General features: G+C 38.2%; 1 protein-coding gene across 1 annotated transcript in view; it reads left to right on the forward strand.

Annotated features, from left to right (window-relative positions):
- The window catches only part of PELI1 (pellino E3 ubiquitin protein ligase 1), a 68,713-nt gene extending 62,017 nt beyond the window's left edge, over positions 1–6,696 (forward strand). Inside the window, exons 5-7 of the mRNA XM_026668442.2 lie at positions 3,528–3,725; positions 3,844–4,032; positions 5,180–6,696. Of these exons, the coding sequence (XP_026524227.1) occupies positions 3,528–3,725; positions 3,844–4,032; positions 5,180–5,746 (954 nt within the window). The 3' untranslated portion in view covers positions 5,747–6,696. The remainder of the gene's footprint in view (positions 1–3,527; positions 3,726–3,843; positions 4,033–5,179) is intronic.
- The last annotated feature ends 9,652 nt before the right edge of the window (positions 6,697–16,348 follow it).

A 16,348-nucleotide genomic window follows, 5' to 3' on the forward strand; every position in this document is an offset into this window, starting at 1 on the left:
ATGTTATAAACACATTTTCTTGTGCTCAGTGTTTTAGTTTTGAAGTATACTGCTGCATTAGAAACTTAGCAGGATATACCATGTAAAGTACAAACTGGTAAACATTTTCCTGAAATCAGTCACTTCAGCCTTCAAAATATTCATCTATTCCCAGGATTTTTTAAAAAAACAAAACCTTGCATATAGAATAGAGCCATATCAAAAAGAGGCATTTACTTAGCTTTACTTTACTTAGCATAGTCATTTTTTTTATGTATAAGAAACTTGAGCAATGTAAGCAAGTCATGTAACATAACCCAAAGCAATATATTTATTAAAAATAAATACCCACTTTGGATCTTTTTGAGTGCATTGCTGAGGCTATGCAAGTACATAACTAAAGCTTCACTGTGTCTTCAAAGAGGAATGTGAGAGAAGCAAACAAGTGAAACTTTTCAGTCTTGGTTCTTCCAAACCAGATTAAGAGTTGGAAGCTCTTAACTCTTAATGCTTTTTAATAGGGCAGGTATAAGTACCAACTTAAATGCTTTGGAATGGAAAGGAAGAGAAAGATGATGCAAATCCAGTGAGAATTATAAAAGCAATTCTTAGAAAGTTTTGGTTGAATACTTCCAACTACTTCTTCGTGATTGTGAAAGTGAAAGGCAACAGTTTACAAAGATCGTAGCTATAATTGTGAATTATAAAAAAGTCCCCTTGTTCCTTTCAAGTTATTAAGTAATTTAGACTACTTAAGACAACTTACAGATAGTCCTTGGCTTACAACAGTTAATTTAGTGTCCCTTCAAAGTTATAGCATTGAAAAAAGTGACATGACCTTTTTTTCAGTTACAAGCAAAGTCAATGAGAAAGCCAGATTTCACTTAACTATCGTGTTACTAACTTATCAATTGCAGTGCTTCACTTAACAACTGTGGCAAGAAAGGTCATAAAATGGTCACTTAAATGTTTCATTTAACAACATAAATTTTGAGCTCAATTGTGGTTGTAAGTCAACTGTGTTGGCAACAACACTAACAATGGAATAAGGACACAAATATCTTTGTAACACACAAGGACTGAATCAGCTGCACTGAAATAAGTTCTGCTTTGCTTCATTCTTGTGTTGTTTCTTTGAAGGCAATGGTTTGGTTTTGGTGTGAAAAGTGCCAGTTCCCTTACCACACGAAGTTTTTCTGTGTTTAACCAAAAACAATAAGCTTTTGTTAGGCTATTGTTTTCATTCAGAAAGGCTGCATTTACCTTGCATTATATAGGCTACATATGTTCTGTCTGTATACTCTCCAAAGAATAGTGGTGCAACTAGGTAATTTTAATTTTAAATTCCAGATATATTGAATATAGGTGGTGTCTTAGGCCAAAAGTTGTCAAACACAGATTCAAAGACCACATGTAGTTCTCAACTCTTCTGAGTAGGGCCTAAACCAGATTAAAATACATTTGGGCAATATTTAACAAAATAAAACAAAAATAAAGCATAGTTAATATTATATTTTAAAACTAAATAATAAATTTAGTCACCATAAAACTTTTATATAAAGTCCACTTAGAGTTCTGCACAAGTTTGTTGTCTCAGTTTAGCTGGAGCAGTGAGGATTGCTTGCTGCTGCCACACAGCACAAATGACCCAAAGCTCCATGGGATCAGAGTTCTCTCGCAGTGGTGCTGCTGAAGTTAAACTAGGCTGTGAGCTTGTGTTTCTTCACCCTAGGACAGCAGGCAGGAAGTCCTGCAATGATAACTGACTTGCTGTGGACCTGCCTTTCCAAAACAGGTTGGATTCTGTGTTCTCTTGATGCTTTCTGAACTTCTTTTCCTTCTACTTGCAAAAAAAAATCTTTCCAAAACTGGTAAAGTGTGCTTCCGAGTACAATTTAAAGTGCTGGTAGTTACCTTTATGGCTTGGGACCAGGTTACTTACCAGACAATCTGTCTCTCATGTTGTTTCTGCCCATTCCACCTGGTCCAGCAGAGGGGCATGAGTGTCAGCTCACATGGCCCAGGAGGAGGGCTTTTTGTGCTGTGACACCAGCCCTATAGGATCGTCATTCCACTTGAGATTAAGTTAGCCCTGACCCTTCTGTCCTTTCATAAGGCCCTAAAAACTTGGCACAGCCTCTTGGCTTTTGCTGATGGTTATATATGAAGCTTGGCTACTACGTTGTTATTTTTGTTTTATCTTATGTTTGTTATTGTTTTTGTCTACCTGATTGCAAACTTGCCAGGTTGCTTCTGTGAGATCGGCATCTATAGAAAACAAATAATAAAACCAATTGAATACATTTCCCTCCCCTGTCCAGAAAAAAAAATGATTTTCCCTACTGCCTCCGAAACAGATTGAAATTTATTTTTCTCCAGCTTCCAATAAAGGCTTAATTAATATCTATTGAGCTTCAGTCTGTGTATAACCGTAATTGTTATCCACTTTATTTAAAAAAATAAACTTTATATAATTTCAGGATACATGCAGAGAAGAATGAGGGAAATGAAAGAGGGGGTGATCTAAATGCTTTTATGTTATGCCTTGCTTTCTTTTTTTCTAATTTTTTCTTGTTTTATGATACCACATTCAAGGAAAGAAAGAAATTTAAATGTTTACAAAATATTGATTGCAGTGGGTTTATAGTATAGTCTTTAAATATGTATGTGTGGAGCCAGTTGGTATAGTGGTTAAAGTGTCAGACTAGAAACCAGAAGATGGTGAATTAAGTCCTGCCTTGGGCACAAAGCCAGCTGGGTGACCTTGAGGCAATCAATTCTCTTACCAGTAGAGAGGGAAAAAATCCTGCCAAGTCATTTCTGAAAATTGCTGTCAAGAAAAGTAGAGAGAACAGTTGCCAGGAGTCCAAAATTACTTGAAGAACACCTTCCAAGTGTCTACATGATGTGCTATTTCTAGTTTTTATACTTTAAGAAATACATAAATATCTATGTTGCATATATTTACTTAATTAAATCTGTAATTTACTCTCATTCTCATATTGTGGTTCACAAATTTGTACTTGGTTTGAGAAAAGTTGTAAAAAAAAAAACACCATTATTTTTCATGCACAGCATATCAGAAATTAGAGCAGGGGTGTCAAACTCAAGGCCCGCAGACCGGCCTGGAAATATCAAGGGAACCAGCCCGTGGTGCCTCTGGTGACTAAAATGGGCCATATGCCCCCCCCATGCGCCTCCATGGCTTCCTGCAGCACTCTGCCAGCTGAAAACAGGCCCAAAACGAGCCGAAAACAGACCACATGGAGTGCTGCAGTAGGCCATGGAGGGCAAAAACAAAACACAGGGGCTGCGTGGACCCCCTATGCCCCCGCATGGCCTGTTTTCGGCCCGTTTTGGGCCTGTTTCAAATTTCTACATTCTTTTAACTGGTTCTTAATGCTGAAATAACAGGTGTGTAGTTTTCAAAACATTGGATGTTTGCAGTATATGTGTATAAATGAAAGATTCCATTTTGGTTTGATACAAATACCAGTACTTTATAATTACTTCAATAACCAAATCTAAATTCATTTTATTTTTGCTAGATTGGGAGATCAACAGAAAGTCCTATAGATTTTGTAGTGACAGATACTGTTCCTGGAAGCCAGAGCAACTCAGAGACTCAGTCTGTCCAAAGCACCATCTCAAGGTTTGCCTGCAGGATAATATGTGAACGAAATCCACCTTTCACAGCAAGAATATATGCTGCCGGCTTTGACTCCTCCAAAAATATCTTCTTAGGGGTAAGGAGCTTGTTTCCCTCTACTGCTCAAGGCAAATGTAAAAATTCAGTTTGCTTTCCAAACTTCAAATATTAATAACTACAAAGCAGTTTTTAGTCATTTGTTATCTTCCCTCTAGGAAAAAGCTGCCAAGTGGAAAACACCTGATGGACAAATGGATGGATTAACCACAAACGGAGTCCTTGTTATGCATCCACGGAATGGGTTCACCGAAGACTCAAAGCCAGGGGTATGGAGAGAGATATCTGTATGTGGGAATGTGTTCAGTCTTCGCGAAACAAGATCTGCTCAGCAAAGGGGCAAAATGGTAAGTGCAAGAAGGACAGAGTTTCTCAAGCAGGTGACTGACTCCCTTGGAGATTGAGAGCCAATTGGTGAAGCAAGGGAGATTTTTTTCAACCTGACCACACAAAACTAGGTTAGTTTAAGTACTTGTTTCCAAATGTGATGAGAAGCCTTTTTTCTGTATTGATTCAGTGCAGGAGTTGCAAACTACACTGAAGGGAATGGTTAGCTAGGTTGGGAAGGGTTGCTTTCCCTTTTCTCTGTTGGCTTGGTGAGATTTGCACATATGGGAGGTGCACTGGGTTCTTGCTGGTTGTGTGGAGAAATGCCTGCCTTGGGCTGTGCAGGGACTGGCTTTAGCAGGCTTTCCCACTGTTTTTGGTGACGGCAAGGAGGTAGATGGGATAGGTGCATCCAGCAAAATGGTGATGAAGGAAAGTGGTGTCTCCAGGGAAAAGAACGATCAGTGAAGACAGTGGGAATGCTTACTTACAAAGAATCTCCAGAAGCCCTTCCTTTTGCTGACCAGCTCCCTTCCAGGATCCCAGGAGCAGAGAGTTACAAGAAGGGTGTTGCTATCCTGCAGGGAGTATCAGGATCCCAGGCAAAGTTTGGGTAAAGGGTGGGGGTTGGTAAGAAATACATTGGGGCATGAGAATTGCACCTTTGGCTCTTCCTGGCTTCTCTTCCCCTTCTCGTTTCTTCCCTGTGCATTGGAAGGTTGCCTGAATCTAGAAGCATAATTTGCAATTTTATTTCATCTTTTAGCATGCTTTTGCTTTACCACAGCCTCCAGTTTTAGGCAACTTCCCAAACTAGATTATTGGTCATGTGAGTTTCTACTCCTCCTTGTGATGCTCCCTATGGAGAACTAAACTGGTAGCTGGAGAATTCACTACTATGAAATGAAGCTTATTAATTTCATTCATGGGGGGTCACTCCTGTAATTATTCCCTTACTCTCTTAAGTTCAAATCTCTGCAGGGAGGTTTCTAGTATTTCACTTATTTCAGTGTTGTTACTTGGTTTCTCCACTATTAGACATAATAGTTAAGACATCCACTATCATTTCTTATGTAAGAGACATATAAGAACAAAATAACTGGCTTTTTGAAATAAGATTACTTTTAGAACTCTGTATATTTCATGAATTCTATATTACTTTTCCAGGTTGAAAATGAAACCAACCAACTCCAGGATGGTTCACTGATTGATCTCTGTGGAGCCACACTTTTGTGGCGTACAGCAGAAGGACTTTCACGCACTCCAACAGTGAAGCACCTGGAAGCTCTCAGGCAGGAAATCAATGCAGCCCGGCCTCAGTGCCCTGTGGGCTTTAACACATTAGCCTTTCCCAGCATGAAGAGGAAAGATGTTGTCGATGAAAAGCAACCGTGGGTTTATCTGAACTGTGGCCATGTGCATGGATATCATAACTGGGGGAATAAAGAAGAGAGAGATGGCAAAGATCGGGAATGTCCAATGTGCCGGTCTGTTGGTCCGTATGTGCCTCTATGGCTTGGATGTGAAGCTGGATTTTATGTGGATGCAGGGCCTCCAACTCATGCATTCAGCCCATGTGGACATGTGTGCTCAGAAAAGACAACAGCCTACTGGTCTCAAATCCCTCTTCCTCATGGTACCCACACTTTTCATGCAGCATGTCCATTCTGTGCACATCAGCTTTCTGGTGAACAAGGCTACATAAGACTTATTTTCCAAGGACCTCTTGATTAATGTTCACATGTTATTCAAGGACTGCATCTAAATGCATAAGCTAAGGAATTCTGATTTCAAATGAACTGTTGTCTTAAAATCAACTATATTTCTTCTCTGGGCTTTGACAGTTTACTTTGAGATGAAGAATAAGTTTATTAATATTATTATTATTATTTCAGTGGTTAAGTTCCTCTGTAGATAATGAAAGAAGTTGCTATGTAGAAAAGACTGGTGATGGGTAAGTAGGATAGATGGAAAGTAGTTCCAGACTCATATTTTTTTTCTTTTTTTTCTTTTTTTGAGATGGAATTGATAACATTATTTGCCTTCATTGTAATGTTTTGAATAACATGCCTTTAATATCTAAAGGATATCTCTTTTTTTGTAAGTACATATCTGAGGGTAAAAGTGATCAGATCCGAAGGACATATGTTTACAGCTTGGATGCAAACATGTAAAATAGAGCAATCTGTATATTAACTCCTTTTTCTATTTATCTTTACTATGAGTAATTAATCCTAGATGATTTGGATAGAGTAGCAGGGTAGTGTTGTTACATCCATTGATGGGATGTGTAGATTAGTTCTTGATGAGAAAAGTTAGAAGGGGAAATGGTAAAGGAGCTTTATTTTGTAAAAGTCTAGAACACTATTGAGTTGATGGCTAGCAGGAAGTTATAGAACCCAATCAAAGCATATTGCTTTTATATGCTTTTTAAAAATCCTTAATTGTACGTCAGATAATACAGATAAACACTTTGGTGTTTCTTTTTCTCCGTCTGATGGAAATATAATACCTGGTCACATAACATTTACCTGATACTTGGAATATGCAATTTACCCTCAATGACGTTATTTTCTTCCTCTGTGTTAAATATTCTGTGTTTGTTTTGCTTTTAGTTTTTGTTTTGCCTTTTTTCAACTCAGAAGGGTTTATGTTTATTTAAATAATAAAAAAAATAACTAAGGCATCTGAGGTTGGTTTTTTTTCTGCAATATTAGGAAAAGGGATATATGTAGTCAGCTTCTACACATTATATCGGCAGCTGACCAATGTAATATATTTTGATGATATATTGCAAACTTCCTAAAGTCTTGGGATTAGAATGATAATAAAATATAAATTGATATAAAGGTAGGTACAGATTAGAATAGACTTAACAGACAAAAATACATGTTTTCATTGCAAACATTATTGAATTTTATGTTTTTATATACATTGGCAGCCCTGAGAGACTTTTCTAGCATTATTTATAGAACAAAAAAATAAGACATTGGGATGATAACAGTCTTCATTTTCTTCCAAATGTAACAGTGAAACACAAAGATATACAGAAATACAGAGGTAGGTTCTCACTGCTGATTCCCCTCCTGTCTCCCCATGCAATCTGTGCTGAAAGCAGGTTGAGAAAAATTAAGTGTATGAGTAACAAAGTTCTCTGGTGCCCTCCAGATACACTGCTGACCATCTGTATTCAGCTTAACTGTTGGACTCTTACAGTCAAACACATTGGCAAAGCAAGAGTAGAGAAAATTTTGCCATATTAGCACAATTGAATGCAAGCTGATTCAGAAGCAAGTTGTATTCTGTTCAGTGGGTCTGACTGCAGGTGAGGAAGTAGCATTTTAAAAAAGAAGATGCATTCAGTTTATGACATTTTCCATCAGATTATAATGTAGGCAAGTCCAACCCACGGGCTGCTTGCAAGATTGTAAACATTTAACATATGTTTTTGGCAATATTTGCATATGTTAACTATCTTATATATTTTATATGTGGCTCAAGACTATTTTTCTTCACTCAATGTGGCCCAGGCAATCAATCCAAAAGGTTGGACTACCATCTTATAATATACACATTTTAACCCAAGGCAGCACTAGTAAGGTATCAGGAGCTGCTTTCCCATCACCTTTTTGCTGTTTCCTTGTTGAATAATCCCAGTATTCACATGATTAAAGAAACATAAGCCATTATGTTATACATAAATGACCGATAGCAGTGACTATCAGAATATTTTATTATTATTTTTATTCTATTATTCATTAATTCTAAGATTGAAGCCTACCAACAGAAAATAAGAGCAGGCAACAATGGCAGCTGTATAAGGCAGATGCTAGGTGAATTCCTGTAAATAGGGAAGCCTTAGAATAGAGGACATAAATAAGGTTCAGATGAACAAGAATATGAGGTTTCTTGAATTTTCCTTTTCACAAGACTAGTTATTATGCCAGCAGAATAAAAATTACAAGCTGATTTGCTTAATGTTTGTCCTATTTAAATAATTGGAAAGCAATATTAATACGAAAATTATGGAATACTTTGAGAGACATGGATGTGCCCTGCTGAAGAATAAACCACATTGCTTCTACCCCGTATAAAAGGAAGCAAAAACCCTTTTCATACCTGAATTCCAAACCCTGTAATAAAGTTAAATACAAAGCTGAACATAACCGAACATAATGGAAAATATCTAATATTAGGAATGGGGCTTCTTCTTTCCCTTTCTGGAGATTTACACCTTAACTACTTTAACCCTCACTCAAACCTAGTAATAGCTTTGTGCTCTTGAACTGATTGTCAGTTTTCTTTGAACAATTCTGCCTATGCAATTAAAACCAGTCAAATTATTGCTTTTCAGTAGCCCACATTCTAGCTTCTAGCACAAGTTTTTTGTTTCAGTCCTAATAATAATTTTAAAAAGCAAAGGTTTGAGTCATAATGCATGACTAGCATTTAAGGTGTGGTTAGAAACTTCTGTCAAGCAGCTTTGCAAGCAGCTTAGCAAAAATCCGCCTGCGTTTAAACAACAGTTTGAATTTCTAAGGTACTTTAAAATGATTTTTCTTAAGGACACTTCAGAATATAGGTCAAAAGTTCAATTATTTTAGCACACATTTTAAAGTGAATATTACATATCAGCATATTACATATGAAAGCATATAGAACACATAAAACCATAACTATTTAGATACAGTTATTATTTATTGATTAGCCTTTAGGCCATATCAATATACAAGATTCAAACACCTATTACCAATAAAATCCTATACAATCAATTTAAAATAAGAGTAGGGTAAAATACAATAGTTATAGGATAAAATACAATACTTTAATATATAAACAGAATAAAATGACTTAAAATTATATTTTTGTATCACTCCTACAGTCTACCCCAATCAGGCCCACGTGCCGATCTCAGCCGGACCATTTAGGTACAGTTGCATTTCACTTTCATATTTTCATTTATTCTAGTTCAATCAGAATTTTCAAGTCTGTTTTCCTTAAAATGTGAATACTTAAATTGTCTTCAGAATTTGTCTAGTTTTGACATGGCTACTGATAAGAAATAGAAATAAGAGCTCCTCACAAAGGACAGAGCCCAGACAATTTGGGTATTGAATTATTTTTCTCATAACTTTAACACTGTAAGAAAAGATAAAAATGGAGAGCATTTTCCAATAATAAAACTAGAAGCCTCTGGCCAAAAGTACTGAATAAACAATGGAAACCAAGAGGAATATTTCTGGAGATTTTTCTTTCCCCGGTAAAAGATCAGCCATATTAAAAATATACTGCAAATAAGGGGCAGAATCTCAACATATTGCACACCTATGTGAATAATTTTCCAGAAAGGAGAAATTCTTTTCCACCACTACCTCAACATTGGAAAAAGTAAAAAGGGCAATGTCATTGGTGACATCATGGAAGTAACGGAAAATCCACAGTATTAGATATATATCCTATATGAACATGTTTAACAAGGAAGTCAAAGAAAGAATGGGAAGCAATAAGAATGCAATAAGGACCATAAGAATATGAAAAGCTAGCCCAAATCAGAAGAAAGGAAGCCAAGCCTGCAATCAAATATATCTCTTTTTTTGTACTTCACTCAAATAATTTAAACCAACATTTTTTTTAAAAAGTACAACAAAAGAAGCAAACTAATTAAAGGTATCTTGACTATCATGACAACTCATGTAAGGAAAGGATACCGAGAACAGTACAATTTTGTGTGTGGTCTTCATTGAAGAAACCACAGGGCAAGGCAAATACCTTTGTGGTTTTCCATTAGAAATCAGTGTAATGTTTATAAACTATTTCCGTGTTGAATTTTTCTGAATACTTTAATGAAAAAAAATGTTCTGTTTACAATTATTTTTCTTCTAGTTGCCCTTAATTGTTTGGATTTTTTTTCTCCTTACTCATCCTATTTAATACCAAGGCTCTGCTTCCTATTTAATATCAAAGCTCTGACTTTGACCAGGGTCAAAAAAAATTAAAATGTGGTCCAACACTACACTAAATTGTACCTTCCTGTTTTAAATCTTTGGGATAAAACCATCATCATCATCTACTTGGCTTGAATCCTTAACTTTTATGTGAAATTGCTGTGTTCAGCAACAGCAAAAATAAATTAGTCTAAATTCTGGTTTTGGAACTACGGAAGAGTTTTATTATTATTTTGATGTTGAGTGGGTACTTATCCCCGAGCATTTCTAGTCTTGACTGTAAGACGAACCAGTCAAGTGTTTAATGTATGTAGAATGTATTCCCTTCTTATAACTGATAATTAAGGGAAAGGAGTAGTTCCATGTGTTTTAAAATACAGTATTGGACTGCCATCTGCTGACTTATATGAAGGTTGCTAGAGACCATATATTTTGTCTTTCAGCCAAGTATGTTTTAAATAAAATACCAAGCTTTGACATAGATATCCTTTATTAGAATATAAAAATGATATATGCAAGAAGTTGACACACATTATGAACCAGTTTTGGTTTTGATTTGGTAACCCTTGAGAATTCTGTATAATTCCTGCTGTGGAAATCAAATGGTGTAATTTCACATAATTTTGACACAGGAAACACAAACTAGAATGGAAAAGTTTCATTCATGTATTATGAATGAAATAGCCTACCTACGTGTTAAAAAGTTTGACATGATGTCATCTAGGTTATTATGGGTGTGGCTGAAAGTATAAAATCCTTAAGTTGGTAATAGTTGCAGGTTGTGCTCTAGCAAATGGTAGGACGGGAAGAACCAGTGATGACTTCTGAAAAAAAATGATGATTAAACATTCCAACTGAAATCCAGGGGGGAAATGTTATATACTGTTAGATGACACAAATGGATGGAAGGGTAAGAACAAGATGAAGCAGTGTAGTAAAAGTAATCAGACATTTTTTGAGACCCCAAAATTAAGAGAATTATGACTGTTGATGTAGAGATCTAGGTGATCTTTGGAAAGCTAGGCATAGGGAGCAATGGTGACATAAACAAAAGCATACTTTAAGCCTGGCAATATTGAAAGTGTAAGAAAGAAGCTTAGATTGGACTCCTCCCTAATTCACTATAGTATAAGGTGAAGCGAGAGGTTCAGGTTTCTGTTTACTATAGTCTATATATCAACAAAGTATGAGTCTAGTCAGATTTATGAAGTCTGTTTCTTGACCAGGACTATCCCATAGGTTAGCATGGCAAGGGGAGTTATACTAAATGGGATATATAAGATAAAAGGTGCTTAGAGGAATGATGAAGTGAAATAGGATGTGGATAAGAAAAAAAGCATGGCATAGAATGCTATCACAATGATAATGAAATAAAGCTATATTGTGCAAAACGTATGAAGTTAAAAAGATGATTGCAAAGAATATGATCAAGAAGAACAAGGAGTTATTAAGATAAAGAAAATACAGAGTGATTTTGATGGAAATAAATGATTGTTTTGAAAGTCAATATAGAAAGATAAATGAGCCTCCTGAAGACTGAATGGAATTAAAAACAAAGGTGATGACATCCTTTTCAATGATATTTATGTAATAATAAGATGCCGAAGAAAGGACTGAATAAAGGAATTGAAATTAATCAAAATAAACGTTAGAAATTCAGTGTCCAAGAAAAAAAAAAAAGGATGATAAAGGAAGTACTAAATGCTATGAAAATGTTTTTTAAAATATTAAGGAAATTATAATGTAACTGAAGAAATACTAAAATAAGAATGTAGTTCTTTTAGAGCAGAGGTGTCAAACTCATGTCATTACTAAACTAGGCGTGGGGATAGCCAGCATGTGACACATCCGGCTTGCGGGCCAGGAATTTGACAGCCCTGTTTTAGAGTGACACTGTGATATTATCATATCTATATGTGTACTGATTGGAGAAAACTGTAGCCTGAATACAAAAGTTACAGAATTAAGTATGCTGTGTAGATAATTGGCAGAAGAGATATGAGATATAAAAAGAGATATGACACATGAACAATATTTGTGAAATGCAGCATGTAGATTAGATGTTGCGCTATTACCTTCAATTGGGAAAAGTATGAAGGGAAGAATGTTTATTTGTTGATTCAGAAGATGCACATGATCAAGTGAACAGGCTTGAATTATGAAATATTTTACACAAATATGGAATTGAAATTTGGTTCCTAAATCTGGTGTAATATATAATTAAACTAAAGCATGCATGAGAGCAAATGGTTTAACAGTGAGGCAGAAGTAAAAATAAAAATGTATGATGTCCTCTCGGTTGCATAAGTTATTTATGGATAAATATGTAGAGAATATTTGTGATGATGATAAAAGTGTATTGCTTGGGGGAATGAATGAATGAATGTCTATATTTGTATGCAGATGATGCCATGTTGTTGGCTAAGAATTCAAATGATTCGCAGGGAACATCTGAAAGACTATAAGATGTAATTGAAAATTAGGGAAATGAATATATTGAATACCAAGATAGCTATATTAAACAGGGAAAATTGAATGAATAATTACAATGTAGACAGACGGTTAAAAAAAGAGAGCAACTAAACTGGTGTGTGTACCCTGGCAGACTATTCTCTAAAGATGGGGAATTAAATGGGGAATTTTTAAGATGTGCAAATAATGGTGGAAACACAGGGTGGTATGTAGTATCTTGCAAGGAAGCTTTTTTTTTTTAAAGGAAAAATAGATGTGTATAAAAGCATGCTTCTGCTCACCTTGTTTTATGAAAGTGTTACATTAGTACATCAGAGAAAATTGGATGTGAAATGAGAACATATAAGGTTAAGATATAGGTGTGCTGAATAACATGAACTGAATACAGAAGTGAATGATCAGTAGGAAAGGTGAGGTGGCTTGATGATATAATGAGAGATGAATGAGTTGAGGGGAAGAGAAAGTCATGGTTGGGTAGAATTGATGATATCCTGAAAACGAGAAAAGAGGTTGTGTTAAAAACAAAGGGAATTAACACACAAGCTTGCCCTTCTTGTGCTTCCATCATTTCTATGAGTGTACATAATTGTCAGCCCTATTGAAGCCATATTGGAGCATCTTCAAGGCTACCAATAATGGTACAATCCATTAATCATGTAAAGACAGTTCTCCGTAGAACTGCTGCGAGCATCCAGAGAGTGGGAGGTGCTCCAGTCTTCACTTCTCACAGGCTGAGTTATAATTGAGGAACGCTCCTCCTTCCTCCACATGACTCCTCCCTGCGTTCCCCCAGTTTTTAGCTCAGCCTTCGAGAAATACAGGCAGCTATCCTATTGTTCCTTGGCCGTTTCAGGTTTCTTACTTTTCGCTGTGTCAGGTTTGATTTGATTCATTAATTTCCTTGTCCCTGTGCCTTGGTAGTGGTCCTAAATTTAGTTAAAGAGCTCTTTCGCTCTCAGGAGGGAGGTAAGGGAACGGAGCCTTTCGCCCCCCCCCCTCCTCCCTTTCCTCTGCCGTTCCAAGCGTGCTGGGCTCAGCCGCTTGGCCCTGCGCTATTTTTAGCGCGTAGTTGCGTCTTCCCCCCAGAACGCCTTTAGTGGAAGCAACGCTTCCTCTCCCAGCCCTTTATTTCTGTTTTTACCTTTTTTTGTGAAGTACTGATTCGGGCTGGTGCGCCTCTGAAACGTGCGCTCCGTGCCGGGTGGCCATTTTGGATGCGCCTCGTGGCCGGCGCCATTTTGTTTCATTTTAAAAAGAATAAAGAGATCTTTTTTTACTTTACTTTCTCGTTGAGCTGCGTGGCCTTAGTAGGCCCTTAGCGGGACCGTCAGGCCGCGTGGACCAATTTCTTCTTTCTAGAGAGCACTGTGGCTCCGTGCCCTGTTGCCTCTCTTGATTAATTATTGTTGGCTTCTTTCCTTGCCCGCAGCTCTTTCAGAGGCGCAGGCACGTACTCTCCATTGTTGTTGGGGGGCTGCCTAAGGAGGCCCATTGGTTCATTATTTATATATATATATATATATATATATATATATATATATATATATATATATATATATATATATATATATATATATATATATATATATATATATATATATATATATATATATATATATATATAGTTATTGGCCTCAGCGTTCATTTGATTTATTTGGAATTTAGGTTTGAGGTAAAAGGCCTTTTTTTACTGCTAGTTTAATTGGCCTTACTTTCCTTTGGGCCTAGCCCACAAAATAATCAATAATAAATAATTTTTGTATATAATTAATAACGTTAGATAGATTTTTCTTCTTTATTATAAAAAAAAGAAAAGAAAAAGAAAAAATTAAAATAAAAAGAATAATCATAATAATTAATAAATAGATAAATAAATAAATATTTAGAATTAAGAGAATTAAAAAAAAATTATTCCAAAAGGGGGACGTGACCCAACCTTGGGAAAACCGGCTTGCGTAGTAGGCCGAACTCCTGGGCGTGCCAACCGCCTTTCTTATTGCCAATTCTTTATTTGATACCATGGCAGAGGCCAATCCCACTGGCTCTTCTTTGAAGGCCAAATCTAAGACACACTACCTTCGCAAGAGGGACAGGGACTCTTCCAGTACCTCTCAAAGAGATGCATTACGACGCCATAAGGCCCTAGAAAAAGAGTTTAGCAAACGGGCTAGAGAATCACACTCTGTAACACCTGCCTTACCTTCTACCTCCGCCCCCCCCTCTGCCAAGTCAATCTTCTCCCTCCAGGTGCGGTAACACCCAGGGCCGCCAGCCCACCCATACGCCCGAGGCGACCTTCACGCCAACCGCTGCAGGCCTACGCCCTGAAGATCCTGTTTCAGTCACCATCCCGGATAGTGTTAAAGAGTGGGTGCAGTCTGCCATCCGTCAAGGTATAGCTGAAGGAATGCAGCAGCTGTCCAGACAGGACAACCGAGAGAGGACTCCCGAGGTTGGCTCTTTATCCGGAAGGTCTCTCTCCGGACCAGCGTCTCAGCATGGTCAGGTACCTTCCCATATGGATGCCCCATTCCCAGAGGGGGAGGATACCCGCGAAGAGGAGGCAGCGGGCTTTGAGCCCTTCGAGGAGGACGAAGGCTCTGATAGAGTGTCTTTACATTATTCCGAGCCTTTTCTTGAGGCAGACCCTATGAAAGGGGAAATGTCAGAAGATGAGGGCATTCTTCCTGAGCAATCTACTACTGTGGGTCCTTTTAAATCTCATTTATTTAAGTCCTTGTTATTCAAGGCAAAGAACGTTTCAGGTCTGACTTCACAGTCTCCCTCTGACCCTCCTCCATCGAACCCAGAGGATCCAGATGACCTAATGTTCAGGCAGCCGGTGGTAGAAACTGACACTATTCCGACCCCTCCGATCTTTTTAGATTTGGTTGCCAGGCAGTTGGCTTCGGTGGGTCCTTCCCCCACCCCCTCTAGCCAGGACAAGAGGTTGTTTAACCTTGACCCGGATTTCTCCGCTATGTTGGACACCCCGGAGGTAGATGATCCGATTGTAAGGCTAGCCTCTTCCTCCAATCCTACCGATGCGCTGGAGGCGTTGAAACCGGAGGACAAGCGGGCAGAGATGGCGGCACCAATCTGATGCTTGGGCCATTCGATCGGCCACTGCCGCCTCCTTCTTCACCTGGTCTTCCATTAGATGGCTTAGGCAGCTGAGGCAGCATATCCCCCCAGATAACACCAGGGCCCATCAGGATATTGCAAAGATCACGGCAGCGGCAGAATTTGCAGCCGACGCCACCTTTCATTCTGTTAAGTTTTCATCCCGGGCCATCTCTTCCCACGTAACTGCCAGAAGATTGCTTTGGCTTCGGCACTGGCAGGCTGACATCAAAAATAAGTCCAAGTTGGCTTCAGCCCCCGTCTCAAAGGGAAAGCTGTTCGGGCCCGCGCTTGAGCCTTTACTCCTGGAAACTCGGAACAAAAAAAAGTTCCTGCCTTCGCTTTTTCATAGGCAAGAATCTAGGGGATCCCAGTCCTTTCGGAGGGGCTCCTTTCGTCCCCCCTTCCAGTCATCATTCACCCCTAGATTTCAGGGTTTCCCATCATTCCGGTCATCCTACCAGGACCGGGGTGATTCGGGAGACAGAGGAAGAAGAGGGGCAGCTACAGAAGGCCCTTTAGGGGTGCCGGGAACAGGCGTCCCGCCGACCCAGATAGGATTGCAGGTTCTTATCCCATAGGCGGCCGCCTCAGGCATTTTGCCGACCAATGGGAGGAATCCACTTCAGACGCCTGGGTCAGAAACTCCGTGCGTTTTGGCCTGGCCCTGCAGTTTCGTACTTCCCCGCCTGAACATTTCAGGATTTCACCCATTTCCAGGGATCCTACTAAGTGGGCCCTTATGGTCTCCGCAATCAAACATCTGTCTGATATTAGGGCCATCCAACCTGTACCA

The sequence above is a fragment of the Notechis scutatus genome, chromosome 1, assembly GCF_049901735.1.
Source record: "Notechis scutatus isolate UNSWTSFEM ecotype Mainland chromosome 1, rNotScu1.2, whole genome shotgun sequence".
Classification (NCBI taxonomy): domain Eukaryota; kingdom Metazoa; phylum Chordata; class Lepidosauria; order Squamata; family Elapidae; genus Notechis; species Notechis scutatus.